Source organism: Chelon labrosus (genome assembly GCF_963514085.1).
Source record: "Chelon labrosus genome assembly, chromosome: 5".
NCBI classification, from domain to species: domain Eukaryota; kingdom Metazoa; phylum Chordata; class Actinopteri; order Mugiliformes; family Mugilidae; genus Chelon; species Chelon labrosus.
The window spans coordinates 24,241,933-24,266,101 of record NC_140341.1 but is presented as its reverse complement, the minus strand read 5'-3'; the positions used below and the strand labels follow the sequence as shown (position 1 = coordinate 24,266,101).

Genomic DNA, 24,169 nt, shown 5'->3' with positions numbered 1-24,169 from the left:
GTGCTGCAGTGTTTCTTTGTGTCTTTGCCTCTCTGCGTTGGATAATCCCTCCACTCAAACAACAAAGAAGACATAACAGCGCTGTGCGTGTGTGTCATAAATCCTCCTTGTCATCCTACTCTTGACCTCGCACTGAGCACCAGCTCCCAGCCCTCCCATCAGCGGCTCCCCAATTGCAACCCAGGAAGCATCATTCTTCAGTGTGTTAGAGATCCTGTGGGCCCCCGGCAAATATCCCATTAGATGGTGTCATAGTGCAATCCGATTTCTCACAAGATAAATGCTTTACAGGCTCTAAAAAACTTGGTGAGGTACAAAAACTCATTTTAAATACCGTCAAAACATGTCTGCATTACACTTCTGCAAATGTGCTTTCTGAAAATATTTTCTCGTCTGAAATATAAAAGCATCCATAACTAACTTTATTCAAAAGGAAAGGAGAAAAAAATGAAGACTCAGCTTGCTGGCATGCAAGCCACCTGAGGTGTTTTCAAGCTATTACAGCTCATTAGATGTACTTAAGAACAGTTTGTGGTTCCTGTCAGGGTGTTGACATGCTGAAGAAGGAAGGGCTTTTCATTCAAAGTAGGAGATTGATTGGAAATATGGTAAAGGAAATGCACAGCTCAGTGTGAAAGTCATCCTGCAGTAGGACAACCTCATTTCTAGTTAGTTGCGTTTTTAGCTTACATGCAGGATTCGAAAAGTGAAGATTCTCAATCATAGTATATCTAACATAAAGTTAAACCAAAGGCAATTGGACTTGTAAGGTATTCCACTCATCCGCATAGCTGATTTAGTTCTAAATAACCAGTGGATTGTTTAGGTTCCAGAACATCTGTGGGTGATGCCCATCTGAAACTCACATTCGTGTTTTCGTGAGGATGTTTCATGGCCATCAACAGACCCTAGTCATGTCCAGTTTGTTTTAGACATGATTTCAAAGCTTTTAACAATCTTTTGTGGCAAGGGTTCTCCATTTGCCTTAAGACGAAAGCAATATCATGAGTTTCATTAGCAACAATTCACGAAATACATGAGATTATTGCCAGAGAGCTAGGGCTGGGCGAGTTTTTATTTATCTATTTTTTTTTTTTTCAGTGCTTAAATCACCTATCAAGATTAGAGCGTCATCTGTTTTCACTCAAATGGTGGCCAGTTATCTATAGTGACACAGGCTGTAGCATTTTCCTTTGAGTTTTACCTGCACACAAGAAAATTGGGCAATAGCAGCTGCAGCTCCTGAAGGTGACAAAATAATACCAAAAAAAGGTAGTCATGTTACTGCCGTCATATGGAAACGGTTCCGTTTTACAATGGTCAATCTGGAGCAGACCGCTATGCTGTGTAAAGTTTGAAAAGACCTAATTAAAACTACAATGAACAAGCCTGCGGTGAATAGAGGCAATGTGCCAGAAATATTTTGATGCGAGCGCCAGTCTCAACTCCAAAACCACAACCAAATACAAGCAGCTAAACTTTACCTGCCATATTTTCCAGTGACACCCTATATGAAGAAAAACATATTTGAATCATGTATTGTTCTTAGTTCATGTAGTCCGAAAAAAATGATAAAATAACAAATCCCCCACAACTCTGAAAAAATGTTCAGATTTTGTTTTTTGACCATGTTGCCCAGCCCTTCCCTGAACCAGTGCAGCACTACATAGCTTGAAGGTAGAGCTTGTTTAGATAGCTCCTCAATAAAAGGAGCAGTTGGATAAAGCAAGAGATTAGGGAGAGTTGGCACAAGATGAATACAGTAAGAAGAACGGAGTGAGCCAGCGAGTAGAACACATACAGATACAGGAAAAAAAGAAAAAGGGATCAGAGGGGAAAGTAGATGAGTGGTCCACTTCTGAAAAGCATCAATACCGAAGCTGAAAAAAGGCTTTTAAGGTCCAGACTCTTATCCATCTGCCTATATTTTCCTTTCTTTTTTCCTTACTTTTCCACTCCTAAGACAAAGAGGGGAAACACGGATGCACCTCTTTGATGTTACTAACAGCTTTCACCATCAAGCTATTGACGAGGGATGTCCTGAACCCTGCAAGCACATAACTACGTGCATATATGCGCCTAGCTTTCAGTTTACATGGAACACCTGCCTGAAATAGAAGCTTAGTGCTATAAAATGCTACCTTAGAGAGGGTTATAGATTCTGCTTCAGTTCAGATGTTGAGTCAACTCCATGATATGTTTTTGTCATGCTATTTAAGTGTCTTAGAGGTTTTTTAACATGGCATATACCACATGTATACTGTATTAGAGGTGGTGATAACTCTAAAGGCGCACACCTTAAGGCATTAAGCTTTGATCTCTATATGTTCCCTCTGTATTAATACATGCATCTGTGTTTGGTGTGCTTTTGCGTGAGGGTATAAGACATGCTGTATATGTAGCTTTTTTCCCCAACCACCAGCAGGTCATCCAAAGGGCCACTCACACTTGAGCCAACAACCTAGCTGTGTGCGTGCAAGGGTTTGCACAAACAGACTACACAGCCGCGTAAAAGGCATCAGTTGAAAAGCCGTGGAGATGAAGAGCATCTTTTTATTTTTTTTCCCCTCACTCATAAAGAAAAGAGATACAGCTGAGTGAAGAACACTCAGTCACAAATACACACAAAGAAGAACAGAGATGCACACAACATCTGAATAGCTCAAGTGTTAATGCTCTTTTGCTGCTGCCGGTAAGAGCAGGAGAGAGAGCAGGGAGACTAGTGTTAAGAATGCAAAGAATAGATGGGAGGGCTTAAAAGTCATGAGCGGGAGAGGGGCATAGGCAGTAGAGCATAGAAAAAAAAAGATGCTTTATCTGTGGAGAGGCAAGAGAAGGGATCGCAGATAGAGAGTGAAGATAAGAGAAACACTCTGTTTTCTGAGACGATAAAAAAAAGTGTGTTGTCAATTGACATAGTACAGTATGTGTTTCACTTTGGGCTCATGAGCATCAGATTCAATTTATTTAATCAATTATGCTGTTTAGTAGATTTGTTAAATTTATAAACGCTGGTAAATGCTGTAACCCCTACGTGACAAGTATCTACAATCACTGACAAAAGTCTTGTTGCATAAGGACATAGTAACGTAAAATGGAATAAAACTTTATTTCTAATCATTCAATTGTTACAATAAATGCCTCATTTTAATGTCAAGGGCCTTCACATTAATAACTGGGTGCAAAATGAAACCGTCAAAAAGTGTCCTGATGTTCAACTTGATAAAGCCCATAACACCTGTTTCTGAAAGGACAAAAGTCTTGTTGTGTCTTTAAATTATTCAACCAATCAGAGATTAGAGCTTCCCCTCTGACAAATACTGTAATTAACACATTCCCAGATGTGTAGAAAAAGAACCCCAGCACACCAGACCTTCATGTGAAGTGCAACCTGACCTCTGACAACATGCCAAAGATTCAACCACAGACCAAAGTGCTGATCATCAAGATCAGCACTGAAGACCAAGACCTGAAGACCAAGTCTACTGCTGAGGTGGCAGACATCTTCAATGTATCCAAACGTCAAGTGGAGAGAATAAGCGAAAGATTTGAAGAAAGTGGTGAAGTTCATGACAGGCCCAGGTCAGGCAGACCCCATAAGACAACTGTTCAAGAGGACCGTTTGTTGCTTCGACAGTCCAGTGCCAGCACTTTTTCAACTGCAGCAGAGCTACATGAGAACTGCTCACCAGAAAGCCCTGTATCTACAAGAACAGTTTTTCAAATTCTCTCACGCAGTGGTCTCCATGGCCGAATTAGTGCTCACAGACCATCATTAAACAGAAGACAGCTAAAAAATCGCGTTGCATTTGCCAAGGCCACAGCTTGCAGAAAGGATGGACAGTGGAAAAGTGGCAGAAGGTTGATTTTTCTGATGAATTATCCATTGAACTTAGGGCTGCACAATTAATCGAATTTTAATCACGATCACGATTTTGGCTTCCCACGATCAAATTTGCGTGATCGAGCGATATTTATAATGCGTTATTCCGTTCATAGAATGCTTCATGTCAACGTTTTTTTATTTTTTTTGCAAAGCCAATCTAGCGCTCCGTAAACCACTGTCTGATCACGTGCCTCCATGAGCCAGTCAGAGTAGAGCATCACAGTCCCGCCCACAGCCAAAGAGAGCGGTGGTGCCGGAAGTACGGTTCCCATTCATTTATCCCATTGACGTTTTGGAAAAATCCGTATCTAAAGAGTTTTAGAGCATGTCTTAGGATAACCAGCTACGGCTGAACTCATAAGCATATAACATATCATTTCGAGTGAAAAAACGAAGAGAAAGTCCAAAAAAAATCAAAGGTACAAGACTGTGTACATATTTTCATTTCCGAGAGAAGGAACTACTCATCCCATAAACCACCGCGCCTCACTGAAGGCGCCTCACTGAAGTCGACTCGAAGCCACAACCTCGAAAGAGCCTTTTCAGCGACTTCCAAATCTGACGACGGCCATGCGAACTTTTTCCTCCAGTGATTTTTATATAGGCCTAGTGAATGTGCAGTTAATATCAGTTCTTTCAGTAGTAATCGTGTCAATAATAGCGTTTTAGGTATTGTGTATTGAATTTTATATTTAGCATCGTGTGTTTTATCGTGTATTTTATATTGTGTGCGTGTGTGAAAGCGGTTAACGATAACGTTAGCAACATGGTGCAGTGCTTTGTACCTGACTGCAATCACCGCTCAGTCGTCAACACATGTCGTTTCCATCGATTCCCCAAGAGTGATACCGTGAGGAATCGGTGGATAAGATATATCAAGTAACCCTAACCCCCTAACCCAGTGGTTCCCAACCTTTTTTGGGTTGTGACCCCATTTTGACATCGCTAATTTCTGGCGACCCCAGAGACATTTTTTTCCGAGAATTAGTTTTTGATCATGTTTGTTACTAGCCAGATTACTGCACAAAGTGACATTTTATTTTCCCATATCACATGTACAGTTAGGCGAGCTTGTCTTTACAAGGCTGAAAATTAATACTGAACAAAAAATCTCTCAAACAATGAGTCATGAGAAAAGAGCTACTGCAGCTTAAACTGGCCAAAGTGAAGATTTGAACGATGGAAAGTATTACAGTGCTTCCTTTTCAGTTTGTCATGTCTTGTATTATTATTGTCTCTCATAACTCACCACATTTAATAAAATAATCTTAATGGGATGGCTGAACCTGCACACCTCGCTGCAGCCTTTCAAAGTCAGGTGCTGTAGACAGAGTGCATCTCAAATCTGACGTAACATCCAGTCGGGAACGGTACTTTGATTTCATACACGCATTCCGTTATCCAGTAATTACCGGCCAAAGTCCGGTAACTGCCGATGTCCGGTATTTTTAACCCCGCCGGTGAAAATGTCCCTCCAAGCAAATTTTTAATTTTATTAAAATAGGCAATTTTATTGGTCATTTTGGCAAAGAAGTTTCAAGTAAGGACGAGTTGGCTCAAGTGCGCAAGGAGACGGCGCCGCTGTAATGACAACGCTCCGTGGTTATGGAGGCTTGAACAGCCTGTGAAGTTCTCATCAGAGATTTCAGCGAAATCTACCCGGAGTGGACTAAACTGGCCAAGACAGTCTGCGTGATCCCCGTCTCCAGTGTGCCAGCAGAGAGAGGTTTCTGCAGAACCGAATCAAAAAAGCGCTGCAGCAGAAATTCAGCTGCTGCACACTTAGCGAAAATGCGTAAAAAGTTAATAAAAACGTCACTTTCAATAAAACGATTATAAACTGACATGCTTTAAAACCATTCTTATATAGCCTGCATATCATTGAGCATTTTAAGCTCAATAAATTCACATAATATTTGACCGGAATTTCAAACATTTGTCCGGTAAATTGAAAACCTCCCGGTCACGTTGTCCAGTGCTATTTGTTTCTAGCGGATACACTGAACTAGTCTAGATCCAGCTTCACACAGATATGTGCTTGCAAAAGGAACCGTTTTAGAGCACACAGTGAGATCTCTGGTTAATTATCTCTTGCTCCAAACCAGAATTCTTCCAGAATGTAATCGCTGATGCGCTTTCGCCTGTGCAGTCACGTGATCGCAGCCGTCAATCAAGATGCGCCAGGTCGGATGTTTTCATATGCTTAATTTTTTTTTTTTTACTCGATTTATATTCATGAAAAGTGAAAGAATACAGTTGTTTAAGATTGTGTGTGTGGTGTTTTTAATTATAATTTTAAAAAGAAGAATAATTAGTTGAAAAATATTTTTATCAGTAATTTTTTTTATCAATTACTAGACATTTCAGGCGACCCCATTTGAATTCCAGGCGACCCCACGTGGGGTCGCGACCCCAAGGTTGAAAAACACGGCCCTAACCCAAGCCAAGGAGATCATATTTTGAGTTTTATTCACATCCATTATGCAGGTACAATGCAAGTTTACATTTTGCATCCTAAAATATATTTACACAATGTAACATGGAAACTAGTGCCCTGTTGAAATTTTGTTACATTTTCTTTATTGTTTTATTTATTTTTATTTATTCTTTAAGGAGATGCACTGAATTTTGGTGAATAAGAGGACCTATTTTATTTTAGCACACATATTTGTACATTAGCGTGCAAAATATGGATGTGAAAGCAGTTAAAATAAGCCTATGTGACAATAAAATTTGTTTTGGTTGAAATAAACAAATAATCGTGATAATTAATCGTGATCTCAATATTGATCAAAATAATCGTGATTATAATTTTGGCCATAATCGTGCAGCCCTAACTGAACTGCATCCCAATCGCCGCAAATACTGCAGAGGACCTGTTGGAACCCGCATGGACCCAAGATTCACCCAGAAAACAGTCAAGTTTGGTGGAGGGAAAATCATGGTTTGGGGTTACATCCAGTATGGAGGTGTGTGAGAGAGAGAGTGGATGGCTGAAGTATCAAGAAATTCTTGCTGCCCATTACCTTCCAAACCACAAGAGAGGGCAATTTCTTCAGCAGGATAGCACTTATTCTCATAATTCTGCCTCCACATCAAATTTCCTGAAAGCGAAGAAGGTCAAGGTGCTCCAGGATTGGCCAGCCCAGTCAAGAGACATGAACATTATTGAGCGTGTCTGGGGTAAGATGAAGGAGGAGGCTTTGAAGATGAGACCAAAGAATCTTGATGGACTCTGGAAGTCCTGCAAGACTGCTTTCCTTGCCATTCCAGATGACTTCATCAATAAGTTATTTGAGTCATTGCCGAGACATTTGGATGCAGTCCTCCAAGCTCATGGGAGTCATGCACGATATTAATTCTTTTTCCCAAGGCACCATGACTTTATGTTCTGATGTTATTGTAGCATGTTTGTATATTCAAAATAAAAACAGACGGAGAAGAAAAGTAATCGAGAGTGTGTAGCATGGATGGATGTACTAAGAGAAGTGTGGAATTGGAAGAGCCGCCAGCTTCATTTAAATCACCAGTGTGGGAACACTTTGGTTTCCCGCTGCAACATAACGGTGATAGCACGCGAGTGGTGGACCGGACAAAGACTGTCTGCCGACGATGTTTGGCAGAGGTGTGGTATGTTGCTGGAAACACATCAAACACGCACAAATAAGAAGGCATCACCCCGATATATCTGTCACTGGTGCGAGGGAAAAAAATGTGTGTGCAACAAGGTAGTTTAGTTAGTTTCTTATAATGAAGTTACCAAAGCTGCCAGTTGCTACCTGACTACCTCAGTTTATCCCCACAAGAAATTGTGCTTTCTCTTTTCCTCTGTATGAACAAAATGAATGAATGGTATGGGATCCCTCCTAATGCATTTGTTTTATGTATCATTCCATTTTTTACTTTTATTTTTTACTTTTATAACAGGAGGTGTTTTTTTTTTTTTTCAGTCTATTGGTGTCTGTTCAAAATAAATGAAAAACTAGTCTTATACATGTGTGAGTTTTTGTTGCTTTTTTCTCGTTGTACCGAAACGTACCGAACCGTGACTTGTGTGTACCGTTACACCCTCACTGTCATCTATTTAGCTATTTAGTCCATCTATCTATCTATCCATCTATCTGTCCATCTACTCATCAGTCCATCTATCTAACGATCGACCATCAATCTGTCCATCTATCTATCTGTCCATCTGTCCATCTATTGACCATCTGTCCATCCAGACTAGATCAAAAAATTATTTGTGTCTTGTAGTCGTTTACTTATCTGTATAACTATCCGTTAGAATTATTTATGGCTAATGTCTTTAGCTAGCATTCTTTCCAACTTCAAGAGGACAGTTGTGGTTGCAGCTGTAAAAAAAGCGGGTCTTTCTCAATGGCCTATTTAAATGTTCCTTAACATAAGAACTGATATGAAGACAAAACCAAGTCATAAGACAGAGACAGTGAGCGTACCTTCAAGACCCTCAGCACCACAAGCTGGATTGTCCCCCTTACATTCCCCTCATGAGACATAGAGCGGCGGAGTGTCTCCATGGCCACGTGATTGGAGCGTCCCAACAACGACTCTCCGTTCACGGCTACCAGCTGGTCGTTGACGTGTAGACGCCCATCCTGTGAAACACACACAGCTTAATCAAAATATGTGTGCATGCTTTCCGTATTGGATTCAAGATATAATGTATGATTGTTGTCCATGTCTCCTCATAAATTACAGTGGTTCATTTAAAAAACATGTAGCTTTGTATACATAAATACATGTCCAATGTTCAGATGGTTCCATTAATTTCCACATGCTGTGGATATTCTCTCTTTATAACAATGGAATGAGAGAGCCACACACACACACACACACACACACACACACACACACACACACACACACCTGTGGCCTTCACTCAGCATCTCTGTCAAGCCAAACCACCAAAAATCCAGAATAACAGAGCCTTAAACGACGCACACACATTCCCATGACCGTCTGCGTCAACTCAGTCTCCACCACATCGACAGAGACGCCCATCAGCGGCGTCTGCCTGACTTCCCCGGTGGGTTATTTACAATGCTTCAACAGCAAACCCTTTTCCATCTATTTCTGTGTGTCCGTGCACCGACGCTAGCAGCTGCACCCGGCGTGTGGGTGTGCATATGAGTGCATCTGCTTGCCAGTCTGTCTCCCTGCTGCCTCTGACATGTCAAGTGTGTCCTGGTGAATAAGGGGTCAAAGGTTAACAGAGCACACAGCAGCAGAGTAGCGCAGACAGCTGAAGTGGCCCTCACAAGACTCTCGGTTACACATAAAAGATTCTACTGTTAGTTGTATTCAATTCTGTAATGAACCGTACTAGTTCTTTAATTAAAGAGGTAAACTCTTTTGTTGTGACACTTAGAGGAACAAACATTTCATTCCCACCACAGGGAAGTCAGAGCACTGATTTAAGGTTCCCTTTAAACCTTGCCTGGTGTTTTACCAGACTCAATTATTAATGTGGATTTCATTATGGGGTGTGTTTCAACTGATAAGACAGGATTGTCCTAAAACCAATCAGAGCCATGAATTATGTGATGTACTGTATGATAAGTGACAAATGCCTTAATCACTGTTAACCGTTTGTCCTTTAATTTATTACGCTGTCAATATCTTTTACAACGAATGTGTATGCTAAGCATCTTGCTCACACAACGCGTTGCTCTCCATTACTACATGAAGGCCACTCTAACAATATGGTTGTCCTGCTAGACTGGTAAAAGAAAGAAAGAAATTCCCCAACCAAAATTTAGAGGGTGCGGGAACTTGGGGCTGGAGCTTCAGGATGAGTTATTTTGTAGAACTTTGCTCATTTGGGTATGTATGAGAATGCTGTGTCACCTTGTATGCGGCCCCTCCATGTATGATGGATTTGATGAAGATTCCCAGATCCTCTCCCGTCTCTCTGGACTTGTTCCCTTTGAGGCTGATGCCAAGCCCCGCTGAGCCGGTGTCATTCAGGGGCACCTCAAACATGAGCTGTTCCTTCCCACTCTCCGAAACAACGCCCGCCACACGGGACACCTCTTCCTTCTGGGATAGATAGATAGAGAGAGAGAGAGAGAGGGAGAGAGTAATGGAGGGGGGAAATCGAAGGCGAAGGGAGAGGGGTGGAAACAGGGAGGATGAGGAGACAAAGGTCAGCTCATTGGGCTTGAATTGTCTCCCAAAGCTAAAACTAAAAGCTTTTCCATTTGAGAGAAACCATCACAAGGTGCTTTTCAGCAAAATTTCTGTATGACTGAAAAACTGTTTTCAGACTCTAAAAAAAAAAGGGAAAAAGGAGAAAAAGCCATTTGGGCTGTCTGCTTTTATATACCTGCTTTTTTCTTTTTTCCCTCTCTCAGCTCTGCCATATCAATAAAATGACCCGTGCATTTTCAAGAGGTAATTGGAGAATACAGCAAACGCAGAGAGCCAGGGAGACAAAAGTAGGAAGAGCAGAGGGAATATAGAGAGCACTCATTGTGAAACAGAAAGAAACAAGAACCAAAGACCGGCTGTACAGATACAAATGACTATTATAAACCTAGAAAGATGGGGAAAAACACCGTAATATCAAGACGGAAGTATGGAGGTAATAACTAAGTCTGAGACAGAGTTGGTGAGAAAAATAGTGCAAACAAAGAAAGCAAGTAGATCGTGCCAGACGAAAATGTGTGTTTGAAGCCAGTGATCGCTCAGTGGGAGAGCCAGCAAAGCTGCACCACGTATGTGTTATGAGACCCACATTATCTGAAATGTACTGACAGGAAAACAGTATTTATCAAAGAATACCCTTCACTCTCAACACTCTCAACAGCGACAAAAGCTTATTTCTCAAACCTGTAATAGTTCACATTTTTAAAATATTATCAAGAAAACCAATTTATCAGTTACCGGGAAAAAAGAGCCAACGAAAAAACAACACTGCATGAGAAATGTAATCTAAAATATTACCTAAAAGCACCCATTAATTTATCTGAGTGAACAACCAGAAAGAACACTGAAATTAGAAGTTGTGACCAAATCTGGGAAACAAAAAAATATGTAGGAATTGTAAAATATTATCTCTCCATATTTTATCCAAGCACAGCAATGGCCCCTTTGTTGGACCTCTGAATGGTCTGCTGACTTCCTATGTTAGTGTTGCTAGGTTAGACAAACAATAGCAATATGGGGTTCATTCCCACATAAAACACTGCAAACCTGTAGACGTAGTATAGCATAGCATAGTTAGCAAATGTATTGCAGCTTGTTGCCCTGTCACTGCATAAGAAACACCCCTTGGCTACTACGAGATAAAAATGAAGAGAGGGCCTCAATAATTATGGTAGGACCATATGACACGGCGCCAAACACACATGCCAGACAGAGTCATCTCTAGAAACAGCTGATCAGTCATGCGAGCCAAATGTTCGTCAGAACTTATTTGGGAAAGGTATTTTAATCTCCCATTAAACTGGCGCCTACTCAAAAAAGGCAGTTTTTCCATGAATTCTGTTTCCTGTTTCTCTATTTTCTACTTTCTTTGTGATACATCATGTTGTGCGGTAAAATATGCCATGGGAACATGGCTACTTTCACTGAGGTTCTAGTGTTGTCCATTCTGAGATGGGGTGATGGTGTTTCATAATGAATGAATGTGTGTGTGTATCTCATCAAACTTTCAGTGGTTACATTTTTGTCTGTCTCTCTCCATTATTGTCTATATTTTCTCATATATTCCTGTGTCTGTGTTTACGTGGCTGTCTATGTACATGAATGAATTGAGTCTGTGTGAGTGTGTTTGCGCGGGTCAGCAGTGTCAGGTTTAGACGCTGTTTGTCTGCGGGGATTGTAGGTTTAACAGCGTTAAGCCGACACAAAGTCCTCTACTCTGCAGAAAACTGTTTTCCCTGCTGGATGAAAACTCCCCGCATCAGACTGACTGTCCAGACCTGATAGGAAGCTCTCCGACCTTGGGAGAGAACTTCAAAACACCCACAAGAGAAATGTTCGCTACTTTCTCTGCATAATTAGATTGGGAATTTATTAAGTCTTGAAAATTCTGTCCAAAGTAATCCTCGTGATTTGGCAATTTTTCATTTTTTTCTGCCACCGCCACATTTTTATTTTATCTGATTCAACTCCTTTTCTTTGTTATTTATGATTTTTTCCCTCATACTCAGCACAGGACAGAACTAATGCCAGAATGAATTTAGAGCACAGTACGTGTGTTATTATACTGTAGAAAAGTGTGAACCAGCAGTTCTCTGCTTGGGGGTCAGGACCACCCACAAAGCTGTGAGATGTTTTATGGAATCTGACAAAAATATGCTAATGTATGGAAAGTTGTTTTTCTGGGTGATGAATTCAATTTCCCTGTAAAACAGCGAATATACACAACTTCGGAGCTTTCGATAATTTACCACGTAAACAAACGGCCCGTGAGGAAATAAAATAATCATTGTTTGATGTCAAAACTGACTGTTCTGTAGCTATTTACAACAAAGTGAATCGAGAAAGAATCTGCTTCTATTCAGCAGCTGAACTCAGGGAAAAAGGGTTAGATTAAATAAAACCTTTCTTTTCATTACCTGGAATTGCTTTAAAAAAAATACTGGACTAGACAAGAGCACATACAAATTGTCAACGCACTGTACAATTTCACAGAACATTTCTATTATTTCAGCCTCACTGCCACGATAGCTGGTTATATCTGCGTGCAATGCTAAAAATTAACAAACAGGGGAGCGTTTTCCCGTTTTCAGTTTGTGGCTATAAAAAGGTGCTTGAGCTTTTTTTTTTTTTTTTACATGTCAAATACGTCCAGTTACAGAAAAAGCTGTCCTCACAGATGAACCTCCTCGTGCTGGTAGTTTAACATTTAAATGGGTCGCCACAATGACGGATCAACGAGAGGACACAGTATTAAAAAGGCAGCTCAGTTGGTGCAGGTTTTACTACAAAAGTGAGTGAGAGAGAATGACAGAGAAATGCATTATGTGAAAACGAGTGAGAACTACCTCACCTATATTGCCTCTAAAGCACGGATGAACTGTGATCCAGAGCAAGGAAGAAAAAAAAATATATCAATTCAATCAGGACCACTTCAGTCAAATAACTATATAAATAAATCATTTTTGGCGGTATGGTTCTGTGTTATGTGCCTCCGTGAAAAGCTTAAGGCAGGAAAAGCAGCAGAGAGCAGAGACCCCTCAGACACGGAACACAAACGACACTGATTAAGAACCAAACAGCATAGAGAGCTGAAGGTGGGTTTCAAAGTGACTTGCAGAGGAAACAGTAAGTGTAAGCAGGCTAAATAAGCTTTGAATAAGGCGTCCTGAATCAGATTACCTAGTGTGTGCCTCACCTGATCTAGGCTGGTTTACAGTTATGCTAACGTATTTAATGTAAACTGCCATAGGTGTATGCTAAGTGTATTAGCATGTAGTTAGGCGTTAAAACGTGGGAGCTAAACCCACTTCTGTCAGCCATTAAGATACTTTCTAGGTAAAAACAATAACACATGGTTGTGGGAAGAAAACTGTAGATCCAAAAGTGAACTGTAATAAGGATTAAAAAGTGAAAATAAAAGCTGGTTTAATTTTGAGTTTTTTAATATTTTGTGTAATGTAAAAGCAAAAACAGAGATTTTATTGGTCTTCAAAGCTGTTGTATAACAGAAACAAGAAGAGATAACATTTGAATTATAGGTTGAACTTATACTTAGTGGTAACTAATGCAAAGAGCTATTCAGATACAGCCTATAGTTAGTGTATGAATATAATTTGATGGATTTATGTAGTCTAAAACGCTGGGAAAACCATGCCGAGTTTAATGCTACTGTCATTTCTGGATGTTTATTTATTACTAAAGCATTGATCAATAAATGCATTAGTAAACTAAATTTGTGGAGAAGCGCTCTTAAAATTTCAAGTTAAAGGCCACAGTGCTCCGAGTGGAAAAAACTTAGTTTAGAGCCCTGTATCAGTCAATGTACGGTAGCTGGGCTTGTGAGCAGAGCTTGGCCTGCCTGAACTGACACTACTGTTAATATAACATAAACAACGATCATAATTATAGTTGAATTGGACAATTTTCTGCTGTAAACTCTCCTCTATTTTATGTGTTTATGTGTGAGGACACCTGCTTTCACCTGCTATTTAATGAGAGTAGTTTGCCCTTCCACGCCGACATGCTGACATTCTGTATTCCGTGTGTGTGTGTGTGTGTGTGTGTGTGGACTGCCCCCATGCTGTGGGAATGACTGTCCAAGGATCCATTTTACAAGGCCAAACAACAGTAGCCGCTGTGCTTAAATGCGGCAGTCTGATCACGCGCACACACACGTTTACACACAAATGAGTGAGGTAAGTAGTCCCAGGGACCAAACCTGACATTATAGGCAATGCTTCTGACTTCTGAAAATATCTGTCCCATCAGTGACCACTAAGGGTGGGTCTCTGTTGTCCAGTCCTTGGCAACTTCTTCTTGTCTAATGGTGAGAGTAAAGGTGATACAGAGATACAGTGACTGAGGAGCATTTACGACCGTACAGAAAAAGAAAGCTGACAACATTGAACAAAAGAAGAGGATGTTGTGTATGTGGCTATATTTTTTTTGGAGACAAATGTCAGTATCTGGGGAATTCACTTTTTTTTTTTTTTATAAATGTTAACTGGTTAACTTCTGTAACTTCACATCAACAGTTTTATGCAGAATAAATGGAAAAAATGTCCGTGGGCAAGGTGTAAGAAGGGATACAAGAACATGTTGTGATTTGATGCTGTCTACAGTCCTTTGTAGTTAACCGACTACGGCACTAATGCTGACAGTGGGCAGTCTCCGCTGGAGCTGTACATTAAAGGTCTGCACACGCAGAGTAAGCCAGCCTGCAGGTCCTGCAAAACCCACAGCAGGTGTTTGTGGCGCACGGTTCGTTTTCCAAGTTTCCAAGTGGTCATGGGCCATCGCATTATAGTGTGGGTTCGTGGTGCGGGCTGCGCAGCCTTCTGTTCATGCGCCCAAGATCCCCATGCGAACACCAAATTGCTCCTTGGCAACAGTACACACAACTACACACAAGAGAACCATTTACAGAGAAATGTCAGGCTGAAGTTTAACATCTGATTGTGAATGGGGAAAGGGGTGTGGCAGAAATGGGTTCTGGGAGCAGGAGAAAAAAAATGTTCAAAAGGGCAGGTGGCTGTGCTGCAAAAAGAGGAAGAAGAGGCCATAAATTGTTCTCTTATGTGTACTATATTGATCTGCAAGGCCCTGAATACCTGTATCCTTTTTTTTTTTAACTGCATTTATATCCTTTTAGACAATGTAACATCATATATCTGACATACAACTGTTCCAGTCATACTGTTTACATTATGCCTGCCAGTCCTGACATGTACACCTATCTCTTCCGAACACTTAAAGGTAAGCCTGTACTTGTCTACTTGTCATTCACACGTTTCAGTTTTTGGACTGAAGTATTTTTTCTTTTCCTTGTGCTTAACTAACCAAATGATGACCTTTATTCATTTGCTACGTAAGGAATTGTTTTCAGGAAATACTGGACAATGCGGTGGCTATTAACTCCTGATAATGGAACATCTCAAAGGGCATAGGTCATATTTCTATGCATTTTGTAGACTAAATCTAAAGCTGTTTTAATTACACATTACTTGGTTCCCCTGTCGGGATTAGATTAATGCCTGGAACACTCATTACCATCCCATAAGGTTGTAATACTAAGGAAACTCCAATAAATAGGGTGCACCCAGGATACAACTTGGAAAAAGGAGATGATTCTCAATAGCACTGCAGGCAGTTGACAATTGGTTGACACTATATGATAATAAATCAAACAATAAGACTAGCTAGCTATCAGCCGTGTCATTTTCCCAAGTGTCTAGTGCAAACTATGAGTTCAGAGGGACAATAAAGCTTACATCTTGCAGCTTGGGTGTTACAGTCTTTACAGTCTTTGAACAGGACGGCCTGTTGGAGCAATCTCAACACACAGCCACCTTCTTGCTTTGGCGTGACAGTACAAATCACTTGCTGATTGCAGCAACTTCAATATCCTCATGAAGTTAGTAAATTTCCCCAAATGCAAACAGAATGTGAAGCATACTGGAGGGAGATTTACAGAGAAGACTAAGAGCACTGTCCTACAAGCCTGTGTTGATCCCCGGTGGTCTGAACCAACAACTGACATGCGTGACACTCATGTTGCCGACGGCTTTAGGACATGGCAGCGGCGCTGGATGATAAGGCAGCGATGGAGTTGATAAACCCTTCGATAAACAGCGGAGAGCCGGGAGACGAGACCGAGAGCCAGAGAGGAAGACAAGAGAGATGTGATAGCCTTCTCGGCTGCTCTCCACTGGGATGATGGCAGCTCCTGCAGAGACGCCAAGCTGCCAAGGAGTTCGCGTGCGCGTGTGTTTGCGTGTGCGAGCATGTGCGCACACAGGTCTCTGAGGGTGTAACAGATGGGGGATCTACTGTAGTGACTCCGTGAGGTCACATTGGTGACAATATCAGTGAGATGTAACACACCACACACAAAAAAAAAAAAAGAAAAAGACAACAGACTGCACCGACGCACACAGCCTCCCTCTCACACATACACACAGAGGCTGCAGTAGTGATGGATGAGGGACAGTCTGAACGAAACAAGAGTTCAATAAAGTTGCTTTGTTTCGAATGTGCTCCGTCACCATTTGCTAACTGTTTACTGATTTAATGTCGGTGCGTGTGTGAGGAGCATCTGGTGCTAAAAAGCATGTTTCCTGTTGTGAAGAGAAAAGCAGGAAAGGGACACAGAAGACTGTCTTGCAGCTCAACAGATAGCGGATGCCAAAAGAAGAGCTGCACATAAAGCCTGCCGGAATCACGACTAAACCTTTTATTCAGTCCTCGTATTAGCAGCAAAGCGTGTTTATGAATGGTTTATATTCATATCCCCGTCTACAGTGCAGCCGGGCAATATTTATTTTAATATTTATGCTTTTGTGTTTACAAAGACGTATATGAATATAAATCCCACGACACCCGTTTCTCATCTGCTTTCATGTATTCCACTCTTTGCCCAAGTTTTCTTTCATTCCACTAACAAACATGCTTCGCCTACTGTTTGACTGTCACTTCGCAGAATTAGTTATTTAAAGAGTTTGCCACTTGAAGGTTGTGTTCACATTCTGTTAGAACCAAAAAGTTTTTCTGTCTCATAAATCTTAATTGAATCTATTTTTTAACTTAATAACGTTCAACTTTAAGTGTGATTTGGGAACATGAAGGCTTGAGAGCACACACAATAAAAACTGGCTTTTCAGTTTAGTGTCTTGTAGTTACACACTGGTAACAAAACAAATATTTGCATATTAATAGATTCAAGTTTTTTTTTTTAATTGAAGAGACATGTGCCTCTAATCATTTAGGAGTAGTTTAATGAAACTGTTGGTTGAAAAGCCAAGATGAGACAAACTATTCTTTAAAACAGCCTTTGGGTAAGTTTTCATTTCTTCATTAAACATTAACCTTTTTGCGTCTGAGAAATAAATTCTCAGACACAGACGTACAAACTTTGTGTACTTGATAAATATTCATTTATAAAACTTGTAAGGTGTATGCAATGGTTTGTCATTTACTTATTTCATTTAATGCTGGTCATATTTAATTTCATTCTGACTGAAAACCTTTCTGAGCTCCTTAGCAGACTGGCAACTAAGGAAGGGCGGTCAAGTGAGTCATCAGAGACATGCAAGAAAAAGCAAACTGTAAGGAAGAACAAAAGAACGGGGGGGAATGGAGAAAGGGAGGTGTGAAATGTCTGGAAGCAGAAAAGAGCATCTTTGTCTCAAACATTAGTTTCAAGACACTTGCCAACTCAGCAGGCGTATGCTTGTTCGCGTGCGAAGAAAATTGCTGGAAAAAGAGGAAATGTTTTATGTTGTATGTGTGAGTGATTGCGCGAGTGCACAACTTAAAGTGCCTCTGCAGAGAGCCAGCGCAGCAGGATGTATCCTTGCTATATTGTGGGATACGTATGAATATGATTGTATGTCACAGAAAAGTGACTTTGAGTAAGAGTGTGTGAGCGCGCAGAGGTGGTGCAACGTCTTTGTTCCACAAGCGAGCGCACACATTAGCAGACAACACCAGATGGTGGGCTAAAATGAGACAACGGAAGAGGGGGAGGAGAAGATAGACAAGATCCTTCCATCATTTCATCATCATCCTTCTTCTGTTTCCTCTCCGTAAACACAAACAAATGGGAACAAACCAAAAGGAATCTCAGGCTCTAGCCATATCACCGGTGGAATATGCCACAAGAACTGCACACAATGATATGTAAAAAGTCCCAATGTTAAAAATAAGATCTTAAGACGCGATGGCTAATCACGGCTGAAACTTTAAAATGGCACAAGTTTATTTTCTGCTTTGGAAGGTGGTAAAAACTTGTAGATGTAGATGTGAATTGTCTTCCTTAAGACCAAGGTACATGGCAGCAAAAACACACTAACAAACACTAACTAACAGAATTCAGTAGGACTAGAAGTCATCAAAGCTTAGTGAGACCTCTCTAGATAATATCGACTTAAAGTCAGCATATACAGATTGTGATTTCAAAGCTGTATCTTTGAGCTTTTTATGTTGCCTTTGGTTACAAACAAATTGTCATCGCGGCCAATCCCCGGCAAAATAAATGCTAGGTGAGAAGAGTCATATAGAGAGGAGTCCTATCCTAACATTCTGCAAGAAATCTGTGAATGTTTTGCATTTGGTTGGGACCAATTTGCTGCTCCAGGTGATATGATAAGTGCACTGTATGAGTTTGTTGTCCACAAGTGAGGGGGATTGTTGGAAACACTAGGGCTGGATGATATGGCCCATGACATAAATCTCAGAGCTATTCACACCAAACTCGATTGACGATTTTTAAAACATAGGGGTGCACCACCTCAAGTTTCGAGCATTTTTTTTCATACGTACAGTTAAACATCTCCGTTTGAGATGCCGCAGCTTTTAAACAACTTTCAAAGAAGGGTGGTTTGTCCGAGGCTGGATGCCACAAAACCAAACTAGCTCCAAACTACTGACATCATTCCGCCTTTTTTGGGAACAAACTGTGTTGTAACGTGTATGTGGGAAGTAAATGCGTAAATCAAATGAATCGATAAAATCTATTTACACACACTCGCACACACTACAGACTTTAATTTACAATCCAGCATGCAGGGCAGTCTATAAAAGCAGGGAGAGGCTTGTGTGAAAGTTTATGTCAGTGGTGTTCATGTAAAATAACACTCCACAAAATCTGAAAACATGCCAGCTAATTAGGCTTTTGCTTGATTTCGAGGTGTGAAAGAACAATTGTGAAATTCATTTGCTCTATGCACTCACTGTTTTCAATAGACTACATTTGCACCACTTACCAAGGGAAAACTACTGCACGTAAATCAATAGTTAGCAATAGTAGAATACAGAGCATCTGACAAACATGGCTGCCTGAGGCCATACTTTAAAAAAAAAAAAAAAAAAAACACTGTTGTTGGCCATATTTTCAGATGAAATGCATCAATATTGACCAGGTTTTCATGACAAACTGACCTCTGACACTCTCTTTTCTGTCCTCTTCCCTTCACTGTCTGTTGCATTCGTCCCTCCTCAGCATAGAAAACACAATAATTTGTCAAAATACAAGCAAACATAAAAAACCTCCCTGGTCACAGTTTATTTTTTTTCTAAAACTGTCGATTGTTCATTACCACCGGCCTGAAACCTCACACCCAACGTATGCACACATTTACTTACTGAACCTCACTTTGACACATTTAAACTTCAACCAGGGAGTGATTTCACAGCTCCACCACACAGAACTCTAATTGCATTTGCTTGAAAAACTGTTGTGACTGCTGAGTAAACACCACCACCAGCTGTTAATTAGACAGAGGTGACTTCTATCGGGGCGTACTGCCTGTCAGGAAGAGGGGGTGAAGCCAAGAGATGCAGACATTTAGAAAGGCAGAAAGTAGAAAGTCTGATGACTGTACATCCAAGAAATGTGCACCCACATCCGCATAAACACATGGAAATCCTAGCACTAGAATGATTAAGTTTTGTATACTTTGGTTAAAAAAAAAAACAAAAAAAAAACACCAGATTGCATCCTTTGTCTCATCTCCAGTTTGCAGCCTTTTTGAGAATTAAGAAGTCTTAATTCTCAAAATTAAGAAGTCTTAATTCTCAAAATGCATCCAAACACACAAATGTCATCTACTTATTTCATCAAAATGATTTTAAATGACCATGGGGACCCTGAAGCGCACCATGCAATTAATCTGTTCACAAACAAAACTGTAACAAAAAGTCAATCCAATCCGATCAACTTTGTTTTCTTTTCTGGTTCTGGTTTTCCAAGTTTGTCAGTATTACAACACGTGTGTTTCTTGAATAATTAAGATACACATAGAACTAAAGATCTCATAACTGCATTAGACACAACTGCCCATTTAAAACAGTGCTGTTGTTTTTTAAAGCATCCAAAAGGTCAGAACCTTCATTAACAATCCACACTCACACACACGTGTGTGCGCAAGTCACTTAAATATCAACACATGTAGCTTCATACAAACACCAGCAGTGTCCTTGAATCACAGGGTGGTTTAAGCAGCCCTCCAAAGAAACAAAGAGAACTGAGACAACAATACTTCACCTATGGGAGACATTGCACTGCGCCATTTTCTGTTTTCAGACATTTGTTTTGTGAGTGAGCGTGTGCAGGAATAACAAAAGGACCAATGGGAGTTCAGTTTCCTGACCGGGTGAGTGATATTTTGGTCTGATACCAACGTGTTCACCCCGAAAGCTGAGACGTTTAAAGTTAAACTGTTATAGTAAAGTTACCCAAGTCATCAAGGTAAAAGGATTGAACCAACCACACTATTTTATGATAGCAAAAGCTGGTCAACTTTTATTCCATCTTCTGACTGAAATGTACAGGAAGAGATCTTATGGTACGTAATCTGTAGAAGCGACGCATCATAACCGTGGTACCACATGTGTCTGCACCTATGTACTGGGAATTTCAAACTCTCAAAAGCAGTTAAAACTGGGGTGTTCTGAGTTTGTGTTCAAGCACACATACTGTGCATAGTTATATAGTGCATCAACTACATATATTTTGCTTCCTTTGCATCCCCTGGCACAAGAATTTCCTCTGAGACTGATAAAGTTCCATCTCATCTTAAGTCTTTTAAAAGTCTACACAAAATACACCAAGCAACAGTTTTGAAAGTGTCCTTGAAACACATGCTGTTACTGCAGCTGAACACTTTTTAAAGGTAGACCGTTTACATCAACAGCCCATCTGGGAGCTGTAGAACATTATAAATCACTCCTTCTGGCTACCAGAGGAGCTTTCTGGCATAGTTTGCTGTGTAACAGTACAGCAGTGGAGAAGTGCTGGGTGTACTGTTGGAATAAAAAGGCTCTGAGTGGACACATAACAGGAAGACAAAAGCGGTTATTTAGAAACACAACTCAAAAAGGTAGCCTTGGCCCTCATAAGAATGAGACTGCCATGGAGTTCAGACATGCGTACACGGTGAAACTATGAACTAAATAGAAAACTCACAAATGGTCCTAAATGTTAACACATCGCTCCTTTTCCTGCCTGCAAAAACAGAATTTCCTATGGGGCTCAGGGTCGCATGCACATGTCTGAAAGTGGAACTTCCTGGCAGCCGTTGAGGAAACATCAGTCGATAGGAGCGGAAAGAGACACGGAGGGAAGAGAGGCACAAAACGCAAGATAAAAGGAAAATAAGATACTGTGAGAGAAAGGAAAACATTAACCAAAGACATAAGTGACGTGTAGAGAGGAGACAAAAACAAATTACACCCAAAGTGGCTTGTAATATTTTTTTTAAAAAAGCAAGTTCTCCTGTTATTCCCTTTGTGCTTGCATGGAAGAGTGTGCAGCTAAACAACAGGCCCCTAAATGTTATAGAGAGAAGTGATCATCAGCAGCAGATATGACAGTAGTGGTGATGGATAAGAAAGCAGATGAAAATAAACAGATAATAAAAATAATTTAGACAATTGTATATTGTGAAGAAGTGTAAAACGACTGCCAATACTGAGAAACGCTTAAAAACAGGACAATAGTTACAATTATCATGAGTGCGTGAACAATAGTTGATCATGCAAAGACTAAAAAAAGAATGGAAAAGTAGAAAGAGGCTGAATTAAAAAGGTGTTTATTGTTAAAAACAGTGGGGAAATTCAGCATAGACATGTCATGTGGAAGGGAAAGACAAAAGAGTATGTTATTTAGGAGTATAAAGCTTTACAATGAGCTCAACTGATTCAATCCAAATGAAGAGTTGAAAAAGAGAATATTATTGTACTGGGAAGTGTATCATCGTCATTCAGAAACATTTGGGATAAATATCTATAAAGAAGAGGCGCTGAGCTCTGCACGATCCAGGCAAGTCTGTTGATTGGACCGAAAACTGCAAAATTAGTGGGAGTTGAAATATGAACCCCAAGAGTACAATGTTCACCGTACAGTGGCTGAGAGAGCTCAGTGCACTGCAACTAAAGAAAACACATGCAAATAGACTAAAAAAGCAAAGAAAACATTTGTGCTGCAAATACAACACAGATGATAACAGATCTGTAAGTACTCACAACACCAGCAAATACAGAAACACACTGCAAGTAGCACAAAGGACAACGGAGTCATTTCCAGAGGACTGCAAAAAGTGATTACAAGCTTCGGAAATGATTCATTCTTATTAATGCCGTCAATCTACAAATGAATTGGGTATATTGTAAGATTACTGGAATGGATAAGCTGACAAAAAGTAAAATGCTTCCAAGGAATCTGTGCAGTATGTGTCTGTACATGTTGGTGTGGTGAGATTTGCAGCACATGTATTATCAAATTCATGAAGACGTTTTCTCACTTTTCAATGTTTTGTCTGCGTGTTTTCCTTAGTTGCAGTGCCTTGAGCTCTCTTGGCCAGCATACAATTGAATAAAAAACCATGATCTTTACAACTGGCTCTTGACTCTCCAAAAAGCCAGAAAACTTTCTTTCCTTGCTGTCAATACACTGTGACTGGTTCTTACCATCTCTCTGGGCAGGAACATGTCTTCCTGTCGTAGGACCACAAGACACACACTCTCTCCCTGTCGCGTGCTGCGGAGCATAGACACCAACTCCTCTTGGCCCACACCTGTGATATCCACGCCATTCACCTACACACACACACACACACACACACACATAATTATCAAGTATGATTTGTTTTCCAGTCTTTATAAACTCAACCATGCTAACAGCTAGGTTAGATTTAAATTATTCTAGTAACAGTCAGCACCTCTAGTATGCGGTCTCCAGACTGCAGGCGTCCATCTTTGACAGCAGCTCCACGTGGCAGAATATTTTTGACAAGAATAGGACCGGGGCCGTGTACTGAAGAATCTCTGGTTACTACAGTGAATCCAAGACCTTCTGAACCTAGACACACAAACACAAAAACATACAGGTAAGTGTGACTAGAGGTAAGAGTTACAGCATGCAGGAAAAAATAGCAACCCTGGGTCTGTCTCACTACACAAATAACCTGTATGGCATATCCATCCTCCCAAAACTATTCTGGAGAACTTCAATGCAGTGTTGTTGACTCAGCTCCCAACAACATAATATAAATGGGAGAATATAAAGCCTTAAGAGATTGTAAGTGTGTGTGTGTGTGTGTGTGTGTGTGTGTGTGGGTTTTTGTGTATTAGGCAGACATTCGGTCGGAATACACGCCGACACTAGGCAGACATTTTGGATTAGGCGGACAGGGCCAGTGTCCGCCTAATACTAAAAGCGTAGAAGTGTTTCTATTGGCTTAGAAACCCCAAATACCAATTTTCAGCAAAAGTCCCTCTAGTACATATTTAGCCAACTTTGTGTATAATCTGTGTATTGACACAGTGCCCCTGCTGGTGAGTCGGGGTATTGCACCACCTAATTAATAATTCACACAAGTGTATATTTCCCAGGTTTTGATTGGCTGACGGATACAGTCCCCCTAATTCATACATAGTTCCCCTAATTCGGGTTTTTGTTTTCAAGAATACTATTACACAGATTTCTACAGAGAATTATAAGTGTGTCCGAAAAACCTCAGTTGTGACAACTTTAACACAACTTTCACTGCAGAGACAGCCAGACAGCCAGACAGATCCTCAGCTTTGATGTAAAGAATGAAACCAGGATAAAATTAC

At 40.5% G+C, this 24,169-nt stretch overlaps 1 protein-coding gene across 3 annotated transcripts in view; it reads right to left on the bottom strand.

Annotated features, from left to right (window-relative positions):
- Positions 1-24,169, bottom strand: part of pard3bb (par-3 family cell polarity regulator beta b) — a 250,350-nt gene that overhangs the window by 114,640 nt on the left and 111,541 nt on the right. For all 3 annotated transcript variants that reach the window (XM_084544176.1, XM_084544174.1, XM_084544175.1), the window contains exons 10-13: positions 23,272-23,411; positions 23,021-23,149; positions 9,755-9,946; positions 8,344-8,502 (exon numbers count right to left, since the gene is read on the bottom strand). In XM_084544176.1, the coding sequence (XP_084400302.1) occupies positions 8,344-8,502; positions 9,755-9,946; positions 23,021-23,149; positions 23,272-23,411 (620 nt within the window). The remainder of the gene's footprint in view (positions 1-8,343; positions 8,503-9,754; positions 9,947-23,020; positions 23,150-23,271; positions 23,412-24,169) is intronic.